The 26,660-nt window shown below is 39.6% G+C and overlaps 1 protein-coding gene across 1 annotated transcript; it reads left to right on the top strand.

The window, feature by feature from the left end:
- On the top strand, window positions 1-25,963 carry NOX1 (NADPH oxidase 1). Its single transcript, XM_061178575.1, is given in 16 exon segments — window positions 1-45; window positions 3,443-3,503; window positions 3,506-3,537; window positions 6,705-6,758; window positions 6,760-6,816; window positions 7,059-7,146; window positions 7,485-7,630; window positions 7,734-7,915; window positions 8,002-8,063; window positions 8,066-8,133; window positions 19,037-19,131; window positions 19,856-20,089; window positions 20,305-20,467; window positions 20,892-21,038; window positions 21,234-21,358; window positions 25,837-25,963. Coding segments are annotated over 16 exon segments (1,686 nt in total).
- Window positions 25,964-26,660: the final 697 nt, after the last annotated feature.

The following is a 26,660-nucleotide window of genomic DNA, read 5'->3' as shown; positions in this document are numbered from 1 at the left end:
ATGGGAAACTGGGTGGTTAACCATTGGTTCTCAGTTTTGTTTCTGGTAAGTGATGTTTCACTTTCTAATAATTACTCTTAGAGTAAGGAGACGTTATGTTTGTTAATATTTGTGAAGTTACTTGAAAGGGAAAGATTCCATGCCAATATTGAGCTCATCAAGGCCAGTTATCAGCTGAAAGGTCCAACTCTAGGATTACATATATATGTTTTATATACTTTTCTGTGTATGATATATTTCAGCATTTTAGAAAAGGAAAAAAAGTCCAACTCCAGAAATTGATTGGTAAAGAGACAAAAATATAAACCACAAGTATTTGGAATTTCAATCTGTTTTCATTTTTTGTCTTCTCTTTTTCTCTTCCATGTCACTTCTAACTAGTGCCATGGAGCATTCATTTCTCTCCATTCTTCTTATATTGCTCACATCAAGAAATAATAAAATTGAATGTTTGAGAAAGAAGTGATCTTAGAGATTATGGTCCAGTGCTGTCCACTAGAAATATAATGTAATGTCACATATGTAATTTTAAAATTGTCTAATACCTAGACAATTGAAAAAGGTAAGAAATAGGTGAAATTAATGTCCAGTAATATATCTTGTTTAACGCAATATATCAAAAAGTTATCCTTTCAACCTGTAATCAATATGAAAATATTAATGAGATAATTTATATTCTTTTATTTTTACTGTCTTTGAAATCCGATGTGTATTTTATACTTACAGCACATCTCAATTAAAACTAGGCATATTTCATGTGCTTAGTAGCCGCATGTGCTTAGTGGCTACAGCTTTGTGTAGTGCAAAACCAAACCAACTCTTTGATTTTATAAGGGAAAATAAGACCTAGACGTCACACAGTGAATTGATTGCAGAGCCATCACTCAAATCTAGCTCCCCAGGGTTCAAGCCAGAATGCCTTTACCACACCACATATGCACAATCCCCTTCTAATGCATTCTCTAACTGAACTCTAGTTTCAGTTCTGCTATTAATTGAGTGACCTTGATCAAATTATTTATCCTCTCTAGCCTTCAGGTCACCTGTGTGTGTATGTGTGTGTGTGGGGGGATTAATGAAAACTAGATTAGATATAAGTGTGTTTCTAGCTCTAAAATCCTCTGCATTTTTTGTTATAGATTTCCTAAGCACTAGTGTTTTATTTATTTATTTATTTTATGGCTGTGTTGGGTCTTCGTTTCTGTGCGAGGGCTTTCTATAGTTGCGGCAAGCGGGGGCCACTCTTCATCGCGGTGCACAGGCCTCTCACTATCGCGGCCTCTCTTGTTGCGGAGCACAGGCTCCAGACGCGCAGGCTCAGTAGTTGTGGCTCACGGGCCTAGTTGCTCTGCGGCATGTGGGATCTTCCCAGACCAGGGCTCGAACCTGTGTCCCCTGCATTGGCAGGCAGATTCTCAACCACTGCGCCACCAGGGAAGCACCCCTTCTGCATTTTTTATCCCTCTCTTAGGTTTTGCTTGGAGAGTTCATCACCCCTGGTGGTGATGATGATGTAACTAGCTTTGATTTTCCACCTTGCACCAATCCCACTGGCAGGCTCAGACTTCTTGTTATCTCTGACATACACTCCTTTGAACTATTTTTTTTAATGAAAAATAAATTACCCCCAAAATATTTTTACTCTTCCTGCCAGGTCTTCTACTCTTTCTTTTCCATTCATAGTGGAGGAAATTATAGTCAAGGTGGGGAATGGAATTCCTTACTCTCAGATGTCACTGTATTTCATCATTTATCTTACCTACAGTTGATGATGGGCTGACACAGAGGTCTTTGCCTCTGTGTCCCTCTCAGATTCTGAAATATTTCTGCTCCCTCTAAATAAGCTTCTCTCCTTTGTCTTCTGAACTCTTGAAGTATCTGTGGCTTTCACCTCTCTTTTTCCATTAAGGTCAAATGATCTCTGGAAGACACACAACTCTGGAAAGGGTGTGTGGGCAAAGAATACAGGAAGAAATTGATTGGTAAAGCCAGTCTGGTGATGACACAGGCAGAATTTATTGAGCTTCTACTACGCACCAAGCATTGTATTAATCACTTCACATACATTATTTCATGTAAGCCTCAGCACATTGCTGTGGGGTAGATGTAGTTATTGTCCTCATTTTATAGGTGAAGAAATGGAGGTTCAGAAAAGTTAAATCACAGATCTAAGGTTACAGAGCTAGAAAGTGGTGGAGCTAGAATTTGAGCCCAAGGAGTTTGACTCCAATATCACACTTCGAATCACTATGTTATGATGCCAGAGGTGTGTGAGTGGTCCAGATCTAGGGAATCTGAATGGGCCATGTTCTAGGCTAAAGGCCCTCTACCTGTGGGGCTGAGATGGTTCTGGACCATCCTGGGGCCATGGATATATATCAGAGGCATCCCAGTGCCCTAGAGTCCTGATCAATTACAGACTAGCACCTTCAAGCTTGGGCTAAAGCCCACCTGGTTGTTCTCCAAGGCAATGGGCGGTAGGTTCCAAATTTCCCCCTTTGCCAATGTAGAGACAGATCTTGGGACAGACAAAAGAAGTCTTAAGAGCTCAAATGAGTCCAAAGCAATGATAGGTTAGTTTGAAAAAAGAATCACAATCTAAAAACAGGAAAGTGTATGTCAGGAAAGTGTGTTAAAAAGGCAGGCCCATCTGGAATGGTTTAGTCCCTTCAGATGGGTATTGTCACAGATGTTAAATTTATTTTCTATTTCTTTAGAAATCCATTTATTCACGTATTGCCATCTTTTAGGTGCAATAGTTTGAACGCTCCAATCCATAAGTTGGCAAATGTTTTCTGTAAAGAGCTAGGTAGTACATATTTTAGGCTTTGCAGTCCATATGTTCTCTGTCACAACTACTCAACACTTCCATTGAATCACAAAAGCAGTTATAAACAATACAGAAATAAGTAGGTGTGGCTAAGTTCCAATACCACTGTATTTATAGATACTGAAATTTGAATTTCATATAATTTTCACATGTCATGAAATATATTCTTCTTTTGATTTTTTCTAACCATTTAAAAATGTGAAAACAACAAAATATAAAAACCATTCTTAGCTTGTAGGCTGTACAAAACAGGTGGTGAGATAGATTTCGTCTATGAGCCTTGATTTGCTGACCCTGGTCATTAACATCTAATGCATGTCTTGAAGTCCTAACTGACTCTGAGAGTAAGTTGACTCATTTAAAATGAAAACAGATATGGGAATTCCCTGGCGGTCCAGTGGTTAGGACCCTGCACTTCCACTGCTGGGGACATGGGTTCTATCCCTGGTCGGGGAACTAAGATCCCACATGCTGCGCGGCACACCCACCGCCCCCAAAATGAAAACAGATAAACACAAAATAGCCAAATGGTAACACTATTTTCTACCCCTTATCTACTCTTTCCCGTACCCAAATTTCACTTTATCCCGTCCTTAATTTTTCTTCCTCTAGGCTGCTTGGTTGGCGCTGAATGTTTTCCTGTTTGTGCATGACTTCCTGTCATTTGAGAAGGCAACAAGTACTACTACACAAGACAAATCCTGGGGGTGAGTATCACAGTTGTGATGTGGGGAATCTCTGTTTTTTCTTATCTCTGACGCTGGCTTCTTTGAGACCCAATGCCATCATTTCGCCTAGAGTTAGGGTTGCCAGAAAAAAAATACAGGATGCCAGGTAAATTTGAATTCCAGAAAAATAACAAATATTTTTTTGGGGGGGTATAAGTTATTCCACATATTGCATGAGACAGGGGCATATTATAAAATTATTCATTTTTTTAAAATCTGAAGTTCAAATTTAGCTGGGCATCTGTATTTTTGTTCATTAAATCTGACAGCCCTATCCAGGGCACACTCCTCAGATCCAATAATGAAAATACACAGTAAAGAAATATTGAGCAATTTTCAAACTGGTTTCCACAGAAATTCAGGTATCCCTACAGGGTGTGAGGGGAAGGCTAACTGGGCAGTGTCTCTACTTCAACCAAAGCAGCCTTTATCTGTCTTATGGATTCCTGCTTACGATTTTAAGAAAGAGTTTGGTTGAAAACAAATAAACGAACAAGTTGAAAACCACCGCTGTGGACTGATCTCACAGAAAAATACCTATCAAACAAGAGGGATACTTGGGGTGGGGGGTTTTGTGAAGTGGGTGGTGTTGCCAGATTCAAAGCCTGTAGAAAGGTGGGGTCAGGTCAGAGTAATAGGATGGAGAAGGCTGGGGAAGCAGCAGATCAAGGACAGAAGAGGAAGGGTGGGGGTGGGTATGGCACGTTGGTGTATGGCGGTTCCTTAAAAACTAAAAATAGAACTACCATACGACCCAGCAATCCCACTACTGGGCATATACCCTGAGAAAACCATAATTCAAAAAGACTCATGTACCACAATGTTCACTGCAGCTCTATTTACAATAGCCAGGACATGTAAGCAACCCAAGTGTCCACTGACAGATGAATGGATAAAGAAGATGTGGCACATATATACAATGGAATATTAGCCACAAAAGGAAATGAAATTGAGTTATTTGTAGTGAGGTGGATGGACCTAGAGTCTGTCATACAGAGTGAAGTAAGTCAGAAAGAGAAAAACAAATACTGTATGCTAACACATATATATGGAATCTGAAAAAAAAAAGGTTCTGAAGAACCTAGGGGCAGGACAGGAATAAAGACGCAGATGTAGAGAATTGACTTGAGGACATGGGGAGGGGGAAGGGTAAGCTGGAATGAAGTGAGAGAGTGGCATGGACATATATACACTACCAAATGTAAAATAGATAGCTAGTGGGAAGCAGCCACATAGCACAGGGAGATCAGCTCAGTGCTTTGTTACCACCTAGAGGGGTGGGATAGGGAGGGTGGGAGGGAGAAGCAAGGGGGAGGGGATATGGGGATATATGTATACGTATAGCTGATTCACTTTGTTATAAAGCAGAAACTAACACAATACTGTAAAGCAATTATACTCCAATAAAGATGTGTTAAAAAAAAAAAAAAGGGCTTCCCTGGTGGCGCAGTGGTTGAGAATCTGCCTGCCAATGCAGGGGACACGGGTTTGAGCCCTGGTCTGGGAAGATCCCACATGCCGCAGAGCAACTAGGCCCGTGAGCCACAACTACTGAGCCTGCGCGTCTGGAGCCTGTGCTCCGCAACAAGAGAGGCCGCGATAGTGAGAGGCCCACGCACCACGATGAAGAGTGGCCCCTGCTTGCCGCAACTAGAGAAAGCCCTCGCACAGAAACGAAGACCCAACACAGCCAAAAATTTAAAAATTAATTAATTAATTAATTAATTAATTAAAAAAAAAAAAGAATTCATCCCATACAGATAGCCTCCACAGAATATGGAACTGTGAAATTGTAGTCCTATGTTCTTCAATTCACTTGTCAATTTTAGCTTTAAGGAACTTCTGTGACTCAAATAAGCAAGCAGTGGGAACCAATGTGGAAATGCAGGATCTTTGAGATGAGCAGAGAAAATTTACTCAGAAATAGAACAGGCCGTCTCTACCAAAAACAGTTGGAGTGTGACTCAGCAGAGGGAGAAAACACAGGTCATGTGGAAGAGTCAGAAATGGAAAACAGTAGGGTAGCTCATGTTCATTGCACTGCCTGACGTTGTAAGCCATTATGGATGGTAGGCAGATCTTGACCTGGCTTATTAAACCAATGTCACGTTGTCCCGGGTTTAGGTTGTATGGAAAAATAGTTTTTGTGCCGAAAAGATAAAGAAAAGGCCGAGAAATTGTTAACTCTATCTCATATTCTTTTAGCAAGTCATTGACAGGCACACATGTAAGGCTGACCAGTCAGCTGAAGTGAACAAAAATTGCCTGGCTGCTGCCACCACTTTCACTGCTGCTGTGAAACTGTCACACTCCATTGTCTGCAATCCCAAGGAGCTGACTCAGAGACCAGTTGTACAGCTGAGGAGAGAAGTCAGAAGTAGTTACCACAGAGTTGAACATATTCTGTCTAGCCTATACCTAATCAAGCCTATTTCTGGGCTCAATACTTCTTTGAAGCACTGATTCCTTGTCTCCTTTTCTAGCAGCTTCTACTGTTGGATCAGATTGATCTTGATGTATGCTGCCTGGCCACCCAAGGAAATCAGTTTGAAATTTTGTTCTTAGAAGTTCTCCCTTCTCAAATCTCTACCTAAGTTTAAAATTTTTGCTCTGAGGGGTTCATTCATTTTGCCAGTTTTATTCAATTATTAAAGAGATCTTAAATATAAATGGTTAATTTTTTATTGTTTTTATTACATGATTATTACATGCTTATAATTGCAACATTAGAAAATATAGAAAAGAGGAAAAATAGTTACCGTCTGTAATTATAACTCAAAATATCTAAGCTTTATTTAAAGTGCAAATAAAATATATATGATCTTCAAGATTGTTTTACAAGTGACAAACTAAAATCATAATTGAGTGTATTAAGCAAAAATCCTCGTAAAGTATTACATTCGTAGAATTGATTTGTTAACATTAAATCTTGTTCTCTTTCATATTGATAAATATATAGTCAAACATTTCCAAACCACTGTCATGAGGATTTCTCAATTCAATGTTAAGTTCAGCAAATTTTCTGTCATTTGTAAACAGAGATTTTGGACTGATTGTCCAGGTCTCAGGCAAGGGGACTGGGCCCATGCTCACCTGCAAGATGAGGAGATGAAGCAGCTAATGGTTTCTTCTCTCCTCTGTTCTAGTCGGCATTGGCCTGGGCCCGAGCCTCTGCTCGCAGCTTGCATTTTAACAGCATGCAGCAAGATCCTGCTTCCCGTGTGTCGAAATTTGCTGTCCTTCCTGAGAGGCACCTGCTCACTGAGTCCCAGCCACTTGTAGGTCAACTTTCACATTAAAGACAAGAGACTCTTCACGTCTCAGTAGGACAGCTCAACACCAAGCCCCTAGGAATGGAAGCCAGGGGTCTCCTTTGGTAACCAAGGAGGTGAGCAAGAGTGGGTGTGTATTCGCATACTCTGTGTAAGACATATTGGTTATGGGTTAGCGAATTTCATAAAGCTGCCTGGATACACCCGATCTTGATCATTTTACATTTGTCGTTTTGTAGGCGCACCTTGGGAAAGCAACTGGATCACAACCTCACCTTCCACAAGCTGGTAGCATATATAATCTGCCTACACACAGGTAACTGGGGCAAACGATGAAACTGCAGGCTCCCGGACATTCAGAATCTAGTTTCATTCATCCACGCATATAAACATTCAAAATATATTTATTGAACACCTGGCACTATTTGCCAGGCACTATTCTAAACCTGCTTTCATGGAATTTACATTCTATTCCTTTGGGGACAGAGTGAGTATAAAAAAGATCTTGATTCTCTCTGTAATCATTATTGGGCACCTTCTGTGGACTCACCATTCTGCTTGGCACTGTATATAGGATCCTCCTCTTCTAGTGGGGCATGCCTGCCATGATGTTTCTGAGACAACTCTCACATTCCTTTCCATCTTTTCATTTAGCTATTCACATCACCACACACCTGTTTAACTTTGAACGATATAGCAGAAGCCAACAGGCCACAGATGGATCCCTTGCTTCCATTCTCTCCAACCTATCTCATCAGGAGAAAGATTCTTGGCTAAATTCCATCCAGTCCTCAAACACGGTGAGTTGACTCAAGGGCAAAGCACCTGGAATCTGGTCATGAGCAGGAAAGGCATGGTGTCCCTGGTGGACATTGTGTCAGGCTGAAATTTCTCCTTTCATAGACAATGGAGTATGTGACATTCACCTACACTGCTGGTGTCACTGGAGTGATCATCACAATAGCTCTGGTTCTCATGGTGACTTTAGCTATGGAATTTATCCGGAGGAGTTATTCTGAGGTCTTCTGGTATACACACCATATTTTTATCATGTACTTCATTGGCTTAGGGATTCATGGCCTTGGGTAAGGTCCTCAAACTCCCATTTTCATGCCCCAGTTCCTGACCTTGCGTAATTCTTTGCCACATATTGTCTTTTTGTCTGTCTCAGTAGACTTGTCCGGTATCAAACAGAAAAGAACATGGATGAGAATCATCCTCACAAGTGTGCAGAGCTTTTGAGAAGTGGAACGATACTGACTCCCACTGCAAGCCTCCCCAATTTGAAGGGCTCCCCGCTGAGGTAAGACCAGGACAAGGATAGTAGATTCCTGTTAGGAGCTGTTATTGTTATTGTTATTATTACTCTTCTTATTATAACCATTATTAGCTCAGCCTGGTGCTGGCTCCTATGGAGGACATATGCTATACGTTATTCATCTTCTGACTGAAGGCTTGTACCCTTTGACCAGCATCTCCCCATTTCCCCCACCTTCCAGCCCCTTAATACTTTCTGTTTCTGAGTTCAACTTTTTTTCTTTTTTTTTAAATTGAAGTATAATTGACTTACAATATTATATTAGTTTCAAGTGTACAACAGAGTGATTTGGTATTTTTATACATTACAAAATGATCACCATAATATGTTACCATCTGTCACCATACAAAGTAATTAAAATATTACTGACTATATTCCCCATGCTGTACATTACATCCCTTTGACGTATAACCGAAAGTTTGTACCTTTTAATCTCTCTCACCTATTTCACTCATTGCCCCCCTCCATCTCCCCTCTGGCACCACCAGTCTCTTCTCTGTATCTACGAGTCTCTTTCTGTTTTGTTATGTTTGTTCATTTGTTTTGTTTTTTAGATTCCACGTGTATGCTATTTGTCTTTCTCTGACTTATTGCACTTTGCATAATACCCTCAGGATCTGTCCATGTTGTTGCAAATGGCAAGATTTCATTCTATTTTATGGCTGAGTAATATTCTATTATGTATGTACATATATATAATATTCCATTTTATATATATATATATATATATATATATATATATATCACATTTTCTTTATCCATTCATCTATCAGTGGACACTTGGTTGCTTCCATATCTTGGTTATTGTAAATAATGATGCAATGGACATAGGGATGCATGTATCTTTTCAAATTAGTGTTTTTGTTTACTTTGGAAAAATACAGTTGACCCTTGAACAACTCAGGGGTTAGGAGTGACAATCCTGGGAAGACAAAAATCTGTGTATAACTTTACAGCTGGCCTTTGTATCCACGTTTTGGCATCAGCAGACTCAATGAACCACAGATCTTGTAGTACTATAGTATGTATTTATTGAAAAAAGTCTGCATATAAATGGACATGTGCAGTTCAAACTCGTGTTGTTCAAGGGTCAGCTGTACCCAGAAGTGGAATTGCTAGCTCCTATGATAGTTCTATTTTTAATTTTTTGATGAACTGCCATACTGTTTTACATAATGGCTGCACCAATTTACACTCCCTCCAACAGTGAACAAGGATTCCCTTTTCTCCACATTCTCACCAACACTTATTTGTTGTCTTTTTTATAATAGCCATTCTGAAAAGTGTAAGGTGATATCTCATTTTGGTTTTGATTTGCATTTCTCTGATGATTTAGTGATATTGTGCATCGTTTCATGTGTCTGTTGGCCATCTATATGTCTTTTTTTGAAAAATGTCTATTCAGGTCCTCTGCCCATTTTTTAATCGGGTTGTTTGTTTGATGTTGAGTTATATGAGTTCTTTGTATATTTTGGATATTAACCCTTTATTGGATATATCATTTGCAAATATCTTCTCCCATTCAGTAGGCTGTCTTTTCATTTTGTTGATAGTTCCCTTCACTGTGCAAAATCTTCTTATTTGATATAGTCCTATTAGTTTATTTTTGCTTTTGTTTCCCTTGCCTGAGGAGACATATCAAAAAAATATTGCTAAGACTGATGTCAAAGAACATACTGCCTGTTTTCTTCTAGGAATTTTACGGTTTCAGGTCTTACATTGAAGTCTTTAATTCATTTCGAGTTTATTTTTATTTATAGTGTAAGAGAGTAGTCCAATTTGATTCTTTTCCCTGTAGCTGTCCAGTTTTCCCAACACCATTTATTGGAGAGGCTATCTTTTCCCCATTGTATGATCTTGCCTCCTCTGTCATAGATTAATTGACCATCTAAGTGTGGGTTTATTTCTGGGCTCTCTATTCTGCTCCATTGACCTATGTGTCTGTTTTCATGCCAGTATCATACTTTTTTGATTACTGTAGCTTTATAGTGTAGTTTGAAACCTGGGAGCTCTAGCTTTGTTCTTCTTTCTCAAGACTATTTTGGTTATCCAGGGTCTTTTGTGTTTTCATACATATTTTAGAATTATTTGTTCTAGTTCTGCAAAAAATGCCATTAGTATTTTGGTAGGGATTGCATTGAATTTGTAAATTGCCTTGGGTAGTATGGTCTTTTTAGCAATAATAATTCTTCCAATCCATGAGCACGGTATATCTTCCCGTGTATCGTGTCCTCTTGAATTTCTTTCATCAATGTCTTATAGTTTTCTGAGTATAGGTTTTTATACCTCTTTGTTTAGATTTATTCCTAGGTGTTTTATTCTTTTTGATGCCATTGTAAATGGGATTGTTTCTTCATTTCTGTCTCTGATAGTTCATTTTTAGTGTATGGAAACACAACAGATTTCTGTATATTAATTTCATACCCTGAAACTTTACTCAATTAATTTATTAGTTCTAATAGTTTTTTGGTAGTGTCTTTAGAGTTTTCTATATATATTATTATGTCATCTACAAACAGTGACAGCTTTACTTCTTTCTTTCCAATTTGGATACCTTTTATTTATTTCTCTTGTCTGCTGTGGCTAACAATTCCAATACTATGCTGAATGAAAGTGGCGAGAGTGGGCATCCTCATCTTGTTCCCGATCTTAGAGAAAATACTTTAAGGCTTTCACCAGTGAGTATGATGCTGGCTGTAGATTTGTCATATATGGCATTTATTTTGTTGAGGCATGTTCCCTCTATACACATTTTGTTAAGAGTTTTTATCATAAATGGATATTGAATTTTATCAAAAGCTTTTTTGCATCTATTGAGATAATCATATAATTTTTATTCTTCAATTTGTTAATGTGGTGTATCACATTGATTGATTTGCGGATATTGAACCATTCTTGCATCCCTGGGATGAGTCCCACTTGACCATGGTGTATGATCCTTTTAATGTGTTGTTGGATTCTGTTTGCTAGTATTTTGTTGAAGATTTTTGCATCTATGTTTATCAGTGATATTGGCCTGTAACTTTCTTTTTTTGTGGTGCCTGGTTTTGGTATTAGGGTGATGCTGGCCTTACAGAATGCATTCAGAATTGTTCCTTCTTCTGTGATTTTTTGGCATAATTTGAGAAGGATAGGTGCTAACTCTTCTTCAGGTGTTTAGTAGAATTCACCTATGAAGCCATCTGGTCCTAGACTTTTGTTTGTTTGGAGGGTTTTTTTTTTACTACTGATTCAATTTCATTACTGGTAATCAGTCTGTTCATATTTTCTATTTCTTCCTGATTCAGTCCTGGGAGATTGTATGTTTCTAGGAATTTATCCATTTCTTCTAGATTGTCCATTTTATTAGCATATAATAATTTTTTTTATAGTAATCTCTTATGATCTTTTATATTTCTATGGTGTCAGTTGTAAATTTTCTTCTTTCATTTCTGATTTCATTTACTTAGGCCCACTCTTTTTTTCTTGATGAGTGTGGTTAAAGGTTTATCAGTTTTGTTTATCTGTTCAAAGAACCAGCTCTCAGTTTCATTGATTTTTCTTCAGTCTCTATTTCATTTGTTTCCACTCTGATCTTTACTGGTGCTAAGCTCTTTTAGCTTTTGCATGACTGTAAAACTCTTTATCTCTTCTTCAAATCTGAATGATAGCCTTGTCAGGTAGAGTATTCTTGGTTGTAGGTTTTTTCTTTTCATCACTTTGAATATATAGTGCCACTTCCTTCTGGCCTGCAAAGTTTTTGCTGAAAAGTTAGCTGCTAGTCTTATGGAAGTTCCCTTGTACATAACTAGTTCCTTTTCTCTTGCTGCTTTTAAGATTCTCTCTTTATCTTTAATTTTGCCATGTTAATTATAATGTGTCTTGGTGTGGACGTCTTTGAGTTCATCTTGTTTGGGACTCTCTGTGCCTCCTGGACCTGGATGTCTGCTTCCTTCCCCAGGTTAGGGAAGTTTTCAGCTATTATTTCTTCAGATAAGTTCTCTGCCCCTTCCTCTCTCTCTACTTCTCTGAGACCCCTATATTGCAAATGTTAGCATGCTTGACGTGGTCCCAGAAGTCTCTTAAGCTCTCCTCCTTTTTTTATTCTTATAGGCTTTTTAATATACATACATATTCAGACATATGTATCTAGTTTTTTGTTGTTTTTAATAATGGAACAATTCTGTAGTACTTGTTTGATTCCTGATTTTCAAGAAAACCATATATCTTGAGCATCTTTTCAGGTCAATATAGACCTATATCATTTTTTTCTCCTCATTTTTTAAAATTCTTTTTTCTGTTTAGCTTCAGTGATTTCCATTACTCTGTCTTCCAGTGTGCTGATCTGTTCCTCTGTATCATCTAATCTACTGTTGATTCCTTCTGGTGTATTTTTTATTTCAGTTATTTTATTTCAGCTCTATTTGGTTCTACTTTATATTTTCTAACTCTTTGTTAAAACTTCTCAGTGTTCATTTTTTATTTTCCTGAGTGTGTTGAGCATCTTTGTGATCATTACCTTGAACTCTTTATCAGGTAGATTACTTATCTCCACTTTGCCTAGATCTTCTGGGGTTTTGTCTTGTTCATTTGTCTGGAAGATATTCCTCTGCCTCCCCAATTTGCCTAATTGTCTGTTTATTTCTGTGTATTAGATAGGTCAGTTACATTTCCCAATCTTGGAGAAGTGGCCTTATGTAGGAGACATCCTATGGGGCCCAGTAGCACACTCCCCTCTGATCACCAGAGCTATATGCTGTATGGGTGCCACCTATGTGAGCTGCATGGGCTCTTCTGTTGTGATGAGGCTGACTATTGTGGGCATACTGGTAAGCATGACTGGCCTCTGGCCACATTGGCCGCCAGGCCCTGCCTCTTGTAGTGGCTGCCAACCTGCTGGGTGGCTGGTTCCCTGTGTGGCTGCCTTCATAGTCTGGGGGTCCTAGGGCTGGTGCCAGATTGCTGTTGGGTGGGACCATGTCCCAGTGTGACTGTCTTTGCAGCTGGGGGAGCTCCAATGCCGGCCCACTGGTGGGTGGGTAAGCTCCCAGCACTAATAGGCTAGAGGGAGGACTCCAAAATGGCACTTGCCAACACCAGTGTTCTAGTGGTAGAACGAGCTCCCCCAAATGGTTGCCACCAGTATCTATATCCCAGAGGTTGGGCTCCAATGACCTCCTGCCTCTCCAGGAGGCTCTCCAAGATCAGCAGGTGGTCTGACCCAGGCTCCTTTCAAACAGCTGTTTCTGCCCTGGGTCCTAGAGCATGTGAGATTTTGTATACACCCTTTAAGAGTGGAGACTCTATTTCTCACAGCCCTCTGGGCCTCCCAAAGTAAGCCCCAGTGGCCTTCAAAGCCAAAATTTCAGGGGCTCGTGCAAAACCCCAGTCTGGTGAGCCCAGTGTGGGCCTCAGACCCCTCCGTCCTTGAGGACAACCTCTGCAATTGTAATCATCCTCCCGTTTGTGGGTCACCCACCTGGGGGTATGGGTCTTGACTATAACACAACTCCACCCCTCCTAGCCATCCCGTTTTGGTTATTTCTTTATATTTTTAGTTGTGGAAAATCTTTTCTGCTGGTCTTCAGGTCATTCTCATAGATAGTTGCTCTGTAAATATTTGTAATGTTTGTGTGTGTGTGGGAGGAGGCAAGCTCAGGGTTTTCCTACTCCACCATCTTGGCCACAGCCCGTTGCCTTGTGATTTTATAAAATACCAACAAGAACCCTCTGAAGGAAGGTCCTCTCCTCAACTCCTGGATGGGGAACCTGAGGCTCGGGGAGCTTAGTGCCCTATTTTGCCATATGTCATTGGCAGAGGCCACACGGGAAGCCCCCTCAATTTATTTTTTAAACCATTCTTGAAGTTGGCTTTCTTTGGTATTGTAAGAACATGCCTGGAAATTATTGTTAGATAGTGGATGATCAATAAACTGGATTCCAGGGAACTTAAGGTGTGCCTCAAGGTAATTGCCATGGATATTACGCTTTACCTTTGCTTGTTCATAAAATATGTTAGATTGAGGAAGGAATGGAAGGGAAAGGTTGATTTGTGGTGTCTTAAAGTGCTCTGAGGATGATTAAAGTCTTTAAATCATATGCAGAATTAAGAGCAATAGCTCTGTCCTCATGTAGAAAGAGAAAAATGTTTTTTGAAAACCCCCTGTGACTTCCTTGGTGGTGCAGTGGTTAAGAATCCACCTGCCAATGCAGGGGACACGGGTTCAAGCCCTGGTCCGGGAAGATCCCACATGCCGCAGAGCAACTAAGCCCATGCACCACAACTACTGAGCCCGCGTGCCACAACTACTGATGCCCACGTGCCTAGAGCCTGTGTTCTGCAACAAGAGAAGCCACCACAATGGGAAGCCCGCGCACCACAAGTAAGCGTAGCCCCTGCTTGCTGCAACTAGAGAAAGCCCACGCACAGCAATGAAGACCCAACACAGCCAAAAATTAATTAATTTTTAAAAAAAGAAAGAAAGAAAGAAAGAAAATCCCCTAAAGTTGACATCGCAAATCAGTTGGGAAAAAAAATACATTATTCAATACTTTTCTTACAATAATAGGATAGACATCTAGGGAAAAAAAGCTGTCTCTTTATTCCACACTTTACAGTAAAATATGGTCAAGGATGCATGGATCAAGGATTTAAATGTTGAAAAAAAAGAAAGAAATCATAAAAGCACCCTAAGACCACATGGGAATTTTTTTCTAATACTGGAGTGTTAGTATAAATACTCTAAATAATATTTTTAGAAAGCTCGAAGCCAGAAAAGGAAAGAAAATACATATTTTTATTCAAATTTATTTATTCTCTCCCTCTCTCTCTCCATCCATCCATACATATATATTTTTTTTATGGCAAAAAAAATCCATCATAAAGACAGGTAACAAATTACTGAGTAGGAAAAGTATTTACAGTTCACAGACCATGAATTAATTTCCTAATATACAAATATAGAGCTCAATAAGAAAAAGTCTAACAACCTGATTTAAAAAAAAGATGTAGAAGATATGAACAGAGTGATCACAGTAATAAACCTAACAGATTAGCAAAGATCAAAGAGTTTGCTCATGTGCTGTGTTGGTAATGCTCTCAAGCATTGCTGGTGAGCATCTAAAATATGCTTGCAAATGTGTTAAATTACATGTATTAGGTTATTCATTGTAGCATTGCTTGATAGAACAAAAGATTGGAAATAAGTGCCCATCAATAGGGGACTAGTTAAATTACGGGACTTTCCTACAATGGCATACTCTGTAACCACTGAAAATAAAAAGGTAGCTTTCTAGATGTGAATATGGACCAGTCTCTAAGATGTTAAATGAAAAAATGTCAGGGCAGTATGTATGCTCTGCTACCATTTGTACTTAATGTAATATTATCATTTAAATGCATATTCTCCAAAAGGATTCACAAAATAATAATATTGACTGCCTTGGGGAGCTGAGGGGAGCAGTGGAAGGGAGATTTACTTTTTATTGTATACCCTTTTGTACTTTTGAATTTTGTGACATGTACGTGTATTACCTATTATAAAAATAATTTTAAAAGGACATACCTGATATATGTTAATAGCACATTTCATTTCTAAAGTCAGTGGAACTTGTAGGCTATGACCAGACACCTTTTATATTATTTGACCAGTAAGAGGTCCTTAAAGACAAGAAGCTATAACGCTTGACTAGTCCCTTACTAGCTAAGGCAATTAATCCCCTGTCTTACCTTGCACATCAGCTTCTATCCCTTTCCCATCTATTACCTGAGATAAAGGTATAGTTGGCCTATTTGGAGGTATACTTAGAACTCAGGGGTTGCTTTGAATAGTCATGTAATACCACAAGGGAGAGAATACCGGTTTTGCCATCTGTTTGAATGTATTGGTTTTTTTCTTCCATAAACATACACAAAAATACTCTCTCCACATTCTCCCCATTTAAAAATTATAAAAATAATACATGCTTATTGTAGAAAGTTTGGAAAACACAGAAAAATATTTAGAAGAAAATTAAAATTTCACAGAATTTTATCACCTAGAAGTAATAACTTTTTTCCTTTAGTCTATATCATGGATCCTTTCCTATATTGTCAAGCGTTCTACTGAAACTTTTTTTTTTTTTTTTGCTGCACCACACAGCATGAGGGATCTTCAATCCCGACCAGGGATTGAATCCATGCCCCCTGCATTGGGAGTGTGGAGTCCTAACCACTGAACCACCAGGGAAGTCCCTGAAGAATTTGTTTTAAAAATGCCATATGTTATACCATTTTTGTCATTTTTTTCTACATGATCATTTTTAATGACCTTGAGGGTATTATGCTAAGTGAAATAAGTCAGACAGAAAAAGACAAATACTGTATGATCTCACTTATATATGGACTCTAAAAAAAAAAAGCTCATAGATACAGAGAACAGATTGGTGGTTACCAGAAGCAGGGGTTGGGGTGTAGGCGAAATGGGTGAAGGTAGTGAAAAGGTACAAACTTCCAGTTATAAAATGTCCTGAGGATTTAATGTACAGCGTGGTGACTATAATTAATAATATTCTACTGCATATTTGAAAGGTGCCAAGAAAGTAGATCTTAAAATTTCTCATCACAAGAAAAAAATTTTTTTGTAACCATGCATGGTGAGAAAGGTTAACTAGAATTATTGTGGTGATCATTTTGCAATATATACAAATATTGAATCATTATGTTGTGCACATGAAACTAATATATGTCAGTTATATCTCAATACAAAAAAATAAATAAAAATTAAGAAAAGACAGTTTGGTATTAGCCAAAAAAAATCTGTATGATATGCCACTTTTTTTAAAAAATAAATTTATTTATTTATTTATGGCTGCGTTGGGTCTTTGTTGCTGCACGCGGGCTTTCTCTAGTGGCGGCGAGCAGCAGCTACTTTTCGTTGTGGTGCGCAGGCTTCTCACTGCTGTGGCTTCTCTTGCTGCAGAGCATGGGCTCTAGGCGCGTGGGCTTCAGTAATTGTGGCACACGGGGTCAGTAGTTGTGGCTCGCGGGCTCTAGAGCGCAGGCTCAGTAGTTGTGGCGCACGGGCTTAGTTGCTCCACGGCATGTGGGATCGTCCCAGACCAGGGCTCGAACCCGTGTCCCCTGCATTGGCAGGTGGATTCTTAGCCACTGTGCCACAGAGGATTCCGATATGCCATTTTTGTCATTTTTTTCTTAGTAAATAAGGGGTCATGACTATACTCATATACTTTGTGCACACCTTAATTATTCTTTTATGCTCCATTTCCTAGAAGTAAAATTCCTGTGTCAAAGAGAAGGAATGCTTTCAAGGCTGTTGAGATGTTTTGCCGAATTGCTCTCTGGGAAGATGCTACTTATTTGTACTTCCCCCAGGTGCACATGTGAATGTGTCTATTTCCCTGCATCCCACTTAATGGTGGGCATTATTGTTTGAAACTGCTTTCCAATTTGAGACGCTAAAATGCTATTTTGTTTTAATATTCATTTTCTCTGATTACTTTCAAAGCTAACATTTTTTTCCCACATTGGTGATTAGCCACTTTTTTAAAAAAATTTATTTTTGGCCACACCCCACAGTATGCGGAACTTCCCCGACCAGGGATCAAACCCGTGCCCCCTGCACTGGAAGCACGGAGTCCAAACCACTGGACCAGCAGGGAAGTCCTAGCCACTTCTTAAATATATTTCTTTCATGTCTTCTGAATTCAGCTGGGGATTTTTTCCAAATAAGAAGTAGCATCCAATTGTATTATACCCACTCTCCGGTTTACTGGCCCTGTCTCTGCCCCTTTCCTCCCTAGAGATACCCAAGAAAGTATCTTGCCTGAAACAGCATAAGAAACCTAATTCCACACAGTTCCAATGTATTGTGACTGAGCAGTTGGGCAAAAAAGAACATGCCTTAGCACTGCTAGGAAATACATTTTTAGTAGCTCCTGTGCATATGGAAGCAAACTGCTGCCTTTGAGAAGATCTCAGGGATAGAGAGACTGCTTTAAAAAAAAAAGTAGACAAGATAAAAAGTGTTTTACTATGTTAGATGTTTTGAGCACCTGAAAAAAGAGGTGATGGATAAATACCAAGTTTTATATATTACTGTTACCAATAGTGTCAGCCACACACTTTCCCTTTTTTGTTTGTTTTGTTTTTAATCATCTGCTGCTATTTCACATCTACCTTCTCTGTTGGTTTTTCAGATTGGACAAGTTGTCCTGGAAGATAGTCTTAGATTCTTAAAATTAAACTTTAAATATAATTTAAGAATATATATAATTACCATGTATTTTATTTCTGTGCTTTTCTCTTGCTTCCTGGTGAGACCTGTAAAATTTCAGGAAATGATCTGCTTTATGAGTAACAGATTAGCAAACAAAACCACTGTGGATTACTCCTTTCCATTTCCATCTTCAAGCTTTGGTGAAATTAGCGGCTTAATAATGATACACATCAGAGAACTCAGTAAATATTTATTGAATGAAGGAATGAACTGCTACACAAACAAATCCTAGAGAAGAGATTAATGTGTAACCTCACTTTTTTTTTTTTTAAATTAGGGGGGTTTGTTTTTGTTTTTTTTTTAAACTTTTGGGTTTTATTTATTTATTTATTTATTTATGGCTGTGTTGGGTCTTCGTTTCTGTGCGAGGGCTTTCTCTAGTTGCGGCAAGCGGGGGCCACTCTTCATCGCGGTGCGCGGGCCTCTCACTATCGCGGCCTCTCCCATTGCGGAGCACAGGCTCCAGACGCGCAGGCTCAGTAGTTGTGGCTCACGGGCCTAGTTGCTCCGCGGCATGTGGGATCTTCCCAGACCAGGGCTCGAACCCGTGTCCCCTGCATTGGCAGGCAGACTCTCAACCACTGCGCCACCAGGGAAGCCCTAACCTCACTTTTTATTGTCTCTGTGTGCAGTCTTGGAAGTGGATCCTTACACCAGTCATTATTTACATCTTTGAAAGGATCCTCCGATGTTATCGCTCCCAGCAGAAGGTTGTGATTACCAAGGTAAAGAATATGCACTTTCTTCTTGCTCTGCTAAGAGTTGTGTTCTTCCTGATTATAGAAATAAATTGCCACGTTGTCACCTTGACGGGAATAAAAAAGAATTTGAGGGCAATATATTTGAGTTCCTCCAGAGCTGGAAAGAGCTGGAAAGAGAGGTTTGGCAGAAATCATCAGCATGGGTCTATGTCAGAAGCTGCAAACAGGCAGTCTGCGCCATATCTAGCCCACAGACATATTTTGTTTGGCACACACCCTGATTGTTTAGAAAGTCAAATTGGTTGCTAACATTTAGAAATCTGGATGGAGGCTTTCACATTTAAAAAATGGCATTTCTTGTTGCTTTTCCAGCCTACCCAGTTACAGCACAGGGAATTATATTCAATATCTTGCAATAACCTATAATGGAATATAATCTGAAAATAATAACTGAATCACTATGCTGTACACCTGAAACTAACACAATATTGTAAATCAACCATGCTTCAATTTTTAAAAGTGGCATTTCTGGCTTCTCTTGAAGAATCAGGCAACCTGATAATGCTGAGTCTTGGCTCCGTAGTGCGACCATTGTCTGGACTTGGTAACTGCTGCCCCCTTTAGAAAAGACTTGTGTTCGCAATTTACGGCCATCACCAGCTCTCCGGCTTTACTTATTTACTTTATCTGCCTGCCCCTGTCGCCATTTGAATTTGCCTCCTTTGGCCTCTGTGCTTTATTCATAGGATGAGTCATGCACCCATCCAAAGTTTTGGAATTGCAGATGCACAAGCATGGCTTCAGCATGGAAGTGGGACAGTATATTTTTGTTAATTGCCCCTCAATCTCTTACCTGGAGTGGCATCCCTTTACCCTGACCTCTGCTCCAGAGGAAGACTTCTTTTCCATTCATATCTGAACAGTGGGGGACTGGACAGAAAATCTCATAAGGGCTTTTGAACAACAGAATTCACCAGTTCCCAGGTAGGTCCTTAAGAGCAGCAGAGACCCAGACCAGAACGCAGACAAGCAGAGAAGAGAAAGCAATTCCGCATTGAAACTTAAGTCTGGTACAATGGAGTATGATTAAAATAAACAGGTAGCAATCAGCTGTGGAACAGCTCTGCCTCTGGGAGGATTTTTGAGGTTGTGGGTGGAGGTGAGACTTCACTTGCCCTTTGTTTTTTGCCTTCTGCCAGGATCAAGGTGGATGGTCCCTTTGGCACTGTCAGTGAGGATGTCTTCCAGTATGAAGTGGCTGTGTTGGTCAGAGCAGGAATTGGGGTCACCCCCTTTGCTTCCATCTTGAAATCCATCTGGTACAAATTCCAGAATGCAGATCACAACCTCAAAACACAAACGGTATGCTCCCGAATACCACTTTTCATCTGGTCTGGGCCTGATAGGTCCATTGCTTTCATGGGCTAAGCTCTTTACAACTGGTAAGAGAGTAACTCCTCCCTGGAGTTATGAGAGTGAGTGATCACTTCTCCCTGCCAAGGCATGCACTTCTACAGACTTACCATAAGAACTGGGTCTTCATTTTCAACTGGAGTTTAAAATCACCTTGAACTAAAGCTGACATTGGAGTTCTCTTTCCATAAGGGGAGTTGTTAGGACTCTGGACATTAATGCCACCTGAGGTCTGCTGTACTGTAGAGGTGATTTTTTCAGGTAACTCTTAGAATGGATCAACAAATATAGTGTATACGTACATAATCATGTCACCATAGTGCACATTGTAAAGGGCACTTAATAAGGCTATATTCTATTTTGCTGATTCCAGATCTATTTCTACTGGATCTACAGGGAGACAGGTGCGTTTGCTTGGTTCAATGACCTATTGGTTTCCCTGGAACAGGAGATGGAGGAATTAGGCAAAGTGGGTTTCCTAAACTACCGTCTCTTCCTCACCGGATGGGACTGCAACTTTGTGAGTTCAAACAACAGACTAATTCCCAAGATGCAAGATGAATGTCAGACGAAACATAATGCATGCTGATTAGAAATAATCATTTCTTATGATTTCCTACCTGTTCTCACCTTCACACCCAAGTTTAAAAGTGGCTGAAGGAAGAGGCAGCTATCAGGACCTGCTTTTTCTAACTTCCTATTTCTCTGACTCCAGGCTGGTCATGCGGCATTAAGCTTTGACAAGGCCACTGATATCCTGACAGGTCTGAAACAGAAAACCTCTTTTGGGAGACCTATGTGGGACAATGAGTTTTCTACAATAGCTACCACCCACCCCAAGTAAGTGTATTCTCCTCTAGTTACAGAATTGATTTTGCAGAATTGATCGATTTTGTAAATTTAGGTTTAGGAAAAGTATTACAGCATGTTGAACACTCTTGGGAAAGATCTCTGGGGCCAAAACTATTTGCACCAATCTTAGATTCTTGCTTAAAAGTGAGGAAATTTCCTGTGGCGTTTCAGCGAAATAAGGGTCTTGATCTTGTAATTGATGAGAAGACATTTGTTGTCCCCACATTCATTCAAACAGTGAGGCAAAGAAACTCAGTTCTGGTTGTATTACCAAACAAAATAGAGAACGGGAACAATTCAAATGCACTGTTTTGGGCCAAAGCAATTCTGAGGAAAAAGAACAAAGCTGGAGGCATAACCCTCCCAGACTTTAGATAATACTACAAAGCTGCGGTAATCAAAACAGCTTGGTACTGGCACAAAAGCAGATATATAGATCAATGGAACAGAATAGAGAGCCCAGAAATAAACCCACACACTTACGGCCAATTAATCTTCAACAAAGCAGGCAAGAATATACAATGGAGATAAGACAGTCTTTTCAGCAAGTGGTGTTGGGAAAGCTGGACAGCCTCATGTAAATCAATAAAGTTAGAACACTCCCTCACACTATACACAAAAATAAACTCAAAATGGCTTAAAGACTTAAATATAAGACATGACACCATAAAACTAGAAGAGAACCTAGGCAAAACATTCTCAGACATAAACTGTAGTAATATTTTCTTAGATCAGTCTCCCAAGGCAAAAGAAATAAAAGCAAAAATAAACAAATGGGACCTAATCAAACTTAAAAGCTTTTGCACAGTAAAGGAAACCATAAACAAAATGAAAAGACAACCTACAGACTGGGAGAAAATATTTGCAAGCAATGCAGCTGACGAGGGCTTACTTTTCAAAATATACAGACAGCTCATACCACTCAATATCAAAAAAAACCCCCAAAACAACCCTATCAAAAAATGGGCAGAAGACCTAAACAGACATTTCTCCAGAGAAGACATACAGATGGCCACCAGGCACATGAAAAGATGCTCAGCATCGCTAATTGTTAGAGAAATGCATATCAAAACTACAATGAAGTTTCACCTCACACCAGTCAGAATGGCCATCATCAAAAAGTCTACAAGTAGTACATGCTGGAGAGGGTGTGGAGAAAAGGGAACCCTCCTACAGTGTTGGTGGGAATGTCAATTGGTGCAGCCACTATGGAAAACAGTATGGAGGTTTCTTTAAAAAACTAAAAATAGAGTTACCATATGATCCAGCAATCCCACTCCTGGGCATATATCCAGAGAAAACTCTAATTCGAAAAAATACATGCACCCCAATGTTCATAGCAGCATTATTTACATGGAAGCAACCTAAATGTCCATTGACAGATGAATAGATAAAGAGGATGTGATACACACACACACACACACACACACACACACAATGGAATACTACTCAGGGACCTCCCTGGTGATCCAGTGGTTAGGAATCCACCTTCCAATGCAGGGGACGCGGGTTCAATCCCTGGTTGGGGAACTGGGATCCCACATGCCGCGGGGCAACTAAGCCCGCGTGCTGCAACTACTGAGCACGCGGGCCACAACTAGAGAGAAGCCCGAGCACCGCAATGAGGAGCCCCCACGCGCCACAGTGGAGGATCCCGCAAGCAGCAACGAAGAGCCCGCATGCCGCAACCAAGACCTGACACAGCCAAAAAATAAATAATAAAATAATTAAAAAATAATAAATTTCTTTCAAAAAAAAAAAAGGAATACTACTCAGATAATGCCATTTGCAGCAACATGGATTGACCTAGAGATTATCGTACTAAGTGAAGTAAGTCAGACACATACAAATATTATATAATATCACTTATATGTGGAATCTAAAAAAATGGTACAAATGAACTTATTTACAAAACAGAAACGGAGTCACAGACATAGAAAACAAACTTATGGTTACCAAAGGGGAAAGGGGAGGGGGAGGGATAAATTGGGAGTATTGAATTAACAGATACACACCACTATATATAAAACAGATAACAAGGATTTACCATATACCACAGGGAAGTAATAACCTATAATGGAAAAGAATCTGAAGCTGTACACCTGAAACTAACACAATATTGTAAAAGTCAACTACAATTAAATTTTTAAAAATGCATTGTTTTGGGCCTTAATGACCTCTACTTAAAGTAACAAGGGTTTGGAGTGTATTAGCTAGTTAACTGATGACCTGACCTCAGTTTTCTGAGGGGTTCTGAGACATGCTAGAGCATGAAAATCAGCCATAAAATCAGCCATTCCAATGGGAAGATTAAGCTGATCGTATTAGATAAATCCCTGGAACAAGTTGGCAGGTGAAGATCAGTTCAATTCCACAAACATTATTGGTTACCTTCTATAGGGTACAGCACACACTTCTAAAAGATTTGGAGGTTGAAAGAAAAATAGGATATGGTTCTTGCCTTCAAGGAGCACACATTTTAACAAGAGATGCATATAATCAACTCAAGCAGAATGATGCACTCCATGAAGCAGGTACATGGACACGGAGGAAAAGTCTATGCCCATATGGGGTGATCAGGAAAGGCTTCAGGAAGGCAGTGGAGAGAACACTTAGTGACTCGGATTCAGACGATCCTGGGTCCTACTGCTAGTTCTGACACTTTCTAGTTCTGGGACCTTGAGCTACAAAGCCCTCTGATCTTCAGATTCCTCATATGTAAAATGGGGGTTTATATTAGTAAGCGCCTGCTCTACTCACTTGCAGGATTGTCGTGAATAATAAGCAAGACAATATATAAAAAATGTTCTGTAAACTGTAAAACAGCATGTAAACAAAAGAGATTATGTTAACTATTGTGTCGGGTTGATCATAGTTGAAGTTGTATTAGGGAATGCATACATTATGTGGGAAGGGAGAAAGATGAGCCAGGGAAGAAGTAGGAGAATGTGTAGAAGCAGTATCACAGAAGCCAAGGGAGGAAATATTAGAGGAGCATTGTCAACAGGGTTGGAGGAGTGGCAGGGTCCAGGAAATGCTTATTTAGTTTAAGGATGATCTAAGCATATTTATGGACAGATCAGGAACCAGTAGGTAGGAATAAAATAAACATACAAAAGGGGAGCGAGGGCTAGGATGGCCATAATAAAAGGGCAATAACAAGAGTTGGCGAGGAAATGGGGAAATTGTAGGCAAGTTCCTCCCACGTTGCTTATGGGAATGTGAAACAGTGCAGCACTTTACGAAAACTCTGGCATTTCCTCAAAATGTTAAACATAGAGTCACCACATGACCCAGCAATTTCACTCCTAAGTACATACCCAAGAGAAATGATAACATATGTCCACACAAAAACTTGTATGTGAATGTATGTAAAATAGCCAAAAAGTGGTAACAACCCAAGTGTCCATCAACAGATGAATGGATAAACAAAACGTGGTATATTCACACAAAGGAATATTATTCAGCTGTAAAAAGGAATGAAGTATATTACATGCTACAACATGGAGGAACCTTGAAAACAGTATGCTAAGTGCAAGAAACCAGACACAAAAGGCCACATATTGTATGATTCCATTTATATGAAATGTTCAGAATAGGCAAATCTAGAGACAAAGTATACTTGATTGTCTAGGGCAGGGAGTGGGGGCGGTTGGGAGGAAATGGGGAGTGACTGCTAATGTGTATGGGCTTTCTTTTTGGGAAGATGGAAATGTTCTCAGATTAGATCGTGGTGATGGTTGCACAACTTTGCGGTTATACTAAAAAGCACAACCTGCACACTCTAAAAGGGTGAATGTTAAGTCATGTGAATTATGTCTCAAGTAAAAAAGAAGGGAGAGGAAGGTATGAGGGAAGGAAGGACAGGGTGAGACCCAGAGCCTAGTTAGAAAGATTATCCTTGGCAATAAGAACCACCACCTCTTCAATGTGAGAAAACACTGGATGGATTTAATGGCAGCTAACATATGCACTTGCTATGTGCCAGGCATTTTTCTAATTGCTTTACATATGTTATTTTTGTTTAAACCTTCAAACAACCCTGTGAGGTGGATACTATTTTTATCCCATTTTACAGGGGGGGATATTGAAACACAGAGAGGTTAAGAAACTTGCCTAAAGTCACACAGCTGGGACAAATGTCAGAACAGGGATTGGAACCTAGACAGCCTGGCTCCAGAGTCTAGTACTTCGTCAGTGCACTGCACTCCATCTCCTGAGTGTTTGTGCTCAATAGAATAGGCAAGGCTGAGTGCTGAGAGGGTTAAGGGTTGGGAGCATATTTGGGGCTTGCAAGGGGAAAAGGTGAGAAGACGAACATGAAGAACATGAAAAAGTCAATAACTGAATTTTTATGTAAGGTTGTTGGGAGTAGTAGAGGCCTAGCAGAGGCAGAAACCATTCCCACAAACATTGTCAGCAGCCTTTGCTGCATTCTAACTCTGGCTACCATTCTATTCTTGCAGGTCGGCGGTGGGAGTCTTCCTATGTGGTCCTCAGACTTTGGCAAAGAGCCTGCGCAAATGCTGTCATCAGTACTCCAGCCTGGATCCTAGGAAGGTTCAATTCTACTTCAACAATGAAAATTTCTGAATTATAAGAATAAGGATGGTAATCTGCATTTAGCCTCTGTATCTTCAACAATTTACTTGGTCTGGTCAGGTTTGGGCAACCACTTAAGGACAATAACATGTTTCTTTCAAGCCTTGACTCCCTAGTATTCTTTTTTGATTGGACTCAACTTCGTCATCACTGAGCTTCATGGACCTAAGAACTTCAGAAGTCACAATAACTGCAAAGCCCATGGATCCTTTCTCGGGAAAACAACTGTAAATCCTTCTGGAATGCCATGATTGAAGCAAGGCTTGATAGGAGACGTGGTTGACAGTTACACAATTTAACCCCAGGTGATTTTGTTGATTACAAGTGTTACTGTCTCCTGGACTCTGGGTCACATTCTCCTCTCCCTCCCACCCGCAAAGAAGATTTCTAAGTAGGGTGATTTTTTTAAATAAAAATTTATTAAAGAATTAACGACAAAACATAATAATAAGCATAAATAGTAAAACAACGAACATAGAATTACCAAGAACCCAATCCTTATATAACACTATGTACATTCTTACTGCTAAACATGGTCTTATCCAGTGTGAACAGCAATTTATGCTTTACTTATTTTTGCTTGTCAAAAAATGAAGGATTTTCTTCTTTGCTTAATGAATAAATCTTCTGTTACTTTACCTAGGCTCTGCATTTGGGAAAGAAAATCTTGAAAGTATGCTAATCGTAA

The sequence above is a fragment of the Eubalaena glacialis genome, chromosome X, assembly GCF_028564815.1.
Source record: "Eubalaena glacialis isolate mEubGla1 chromosome X, mEubGla1.1.hap2.+ XY, whole genome shotgun sequence".
NCBI classification, from domain to species: domain Eukaryota; kingdom Metazoa; phylum Chordata; class Mammalia; order Artiodactyla; family Balaenidae; genus Eubalaena; species Eubalaena glacialis.
The sequence above is the reverse complement of the archived record's forward strand: the minus strand, read 5'-3'. Positions and strand labels throughout refer to the sequence as shown.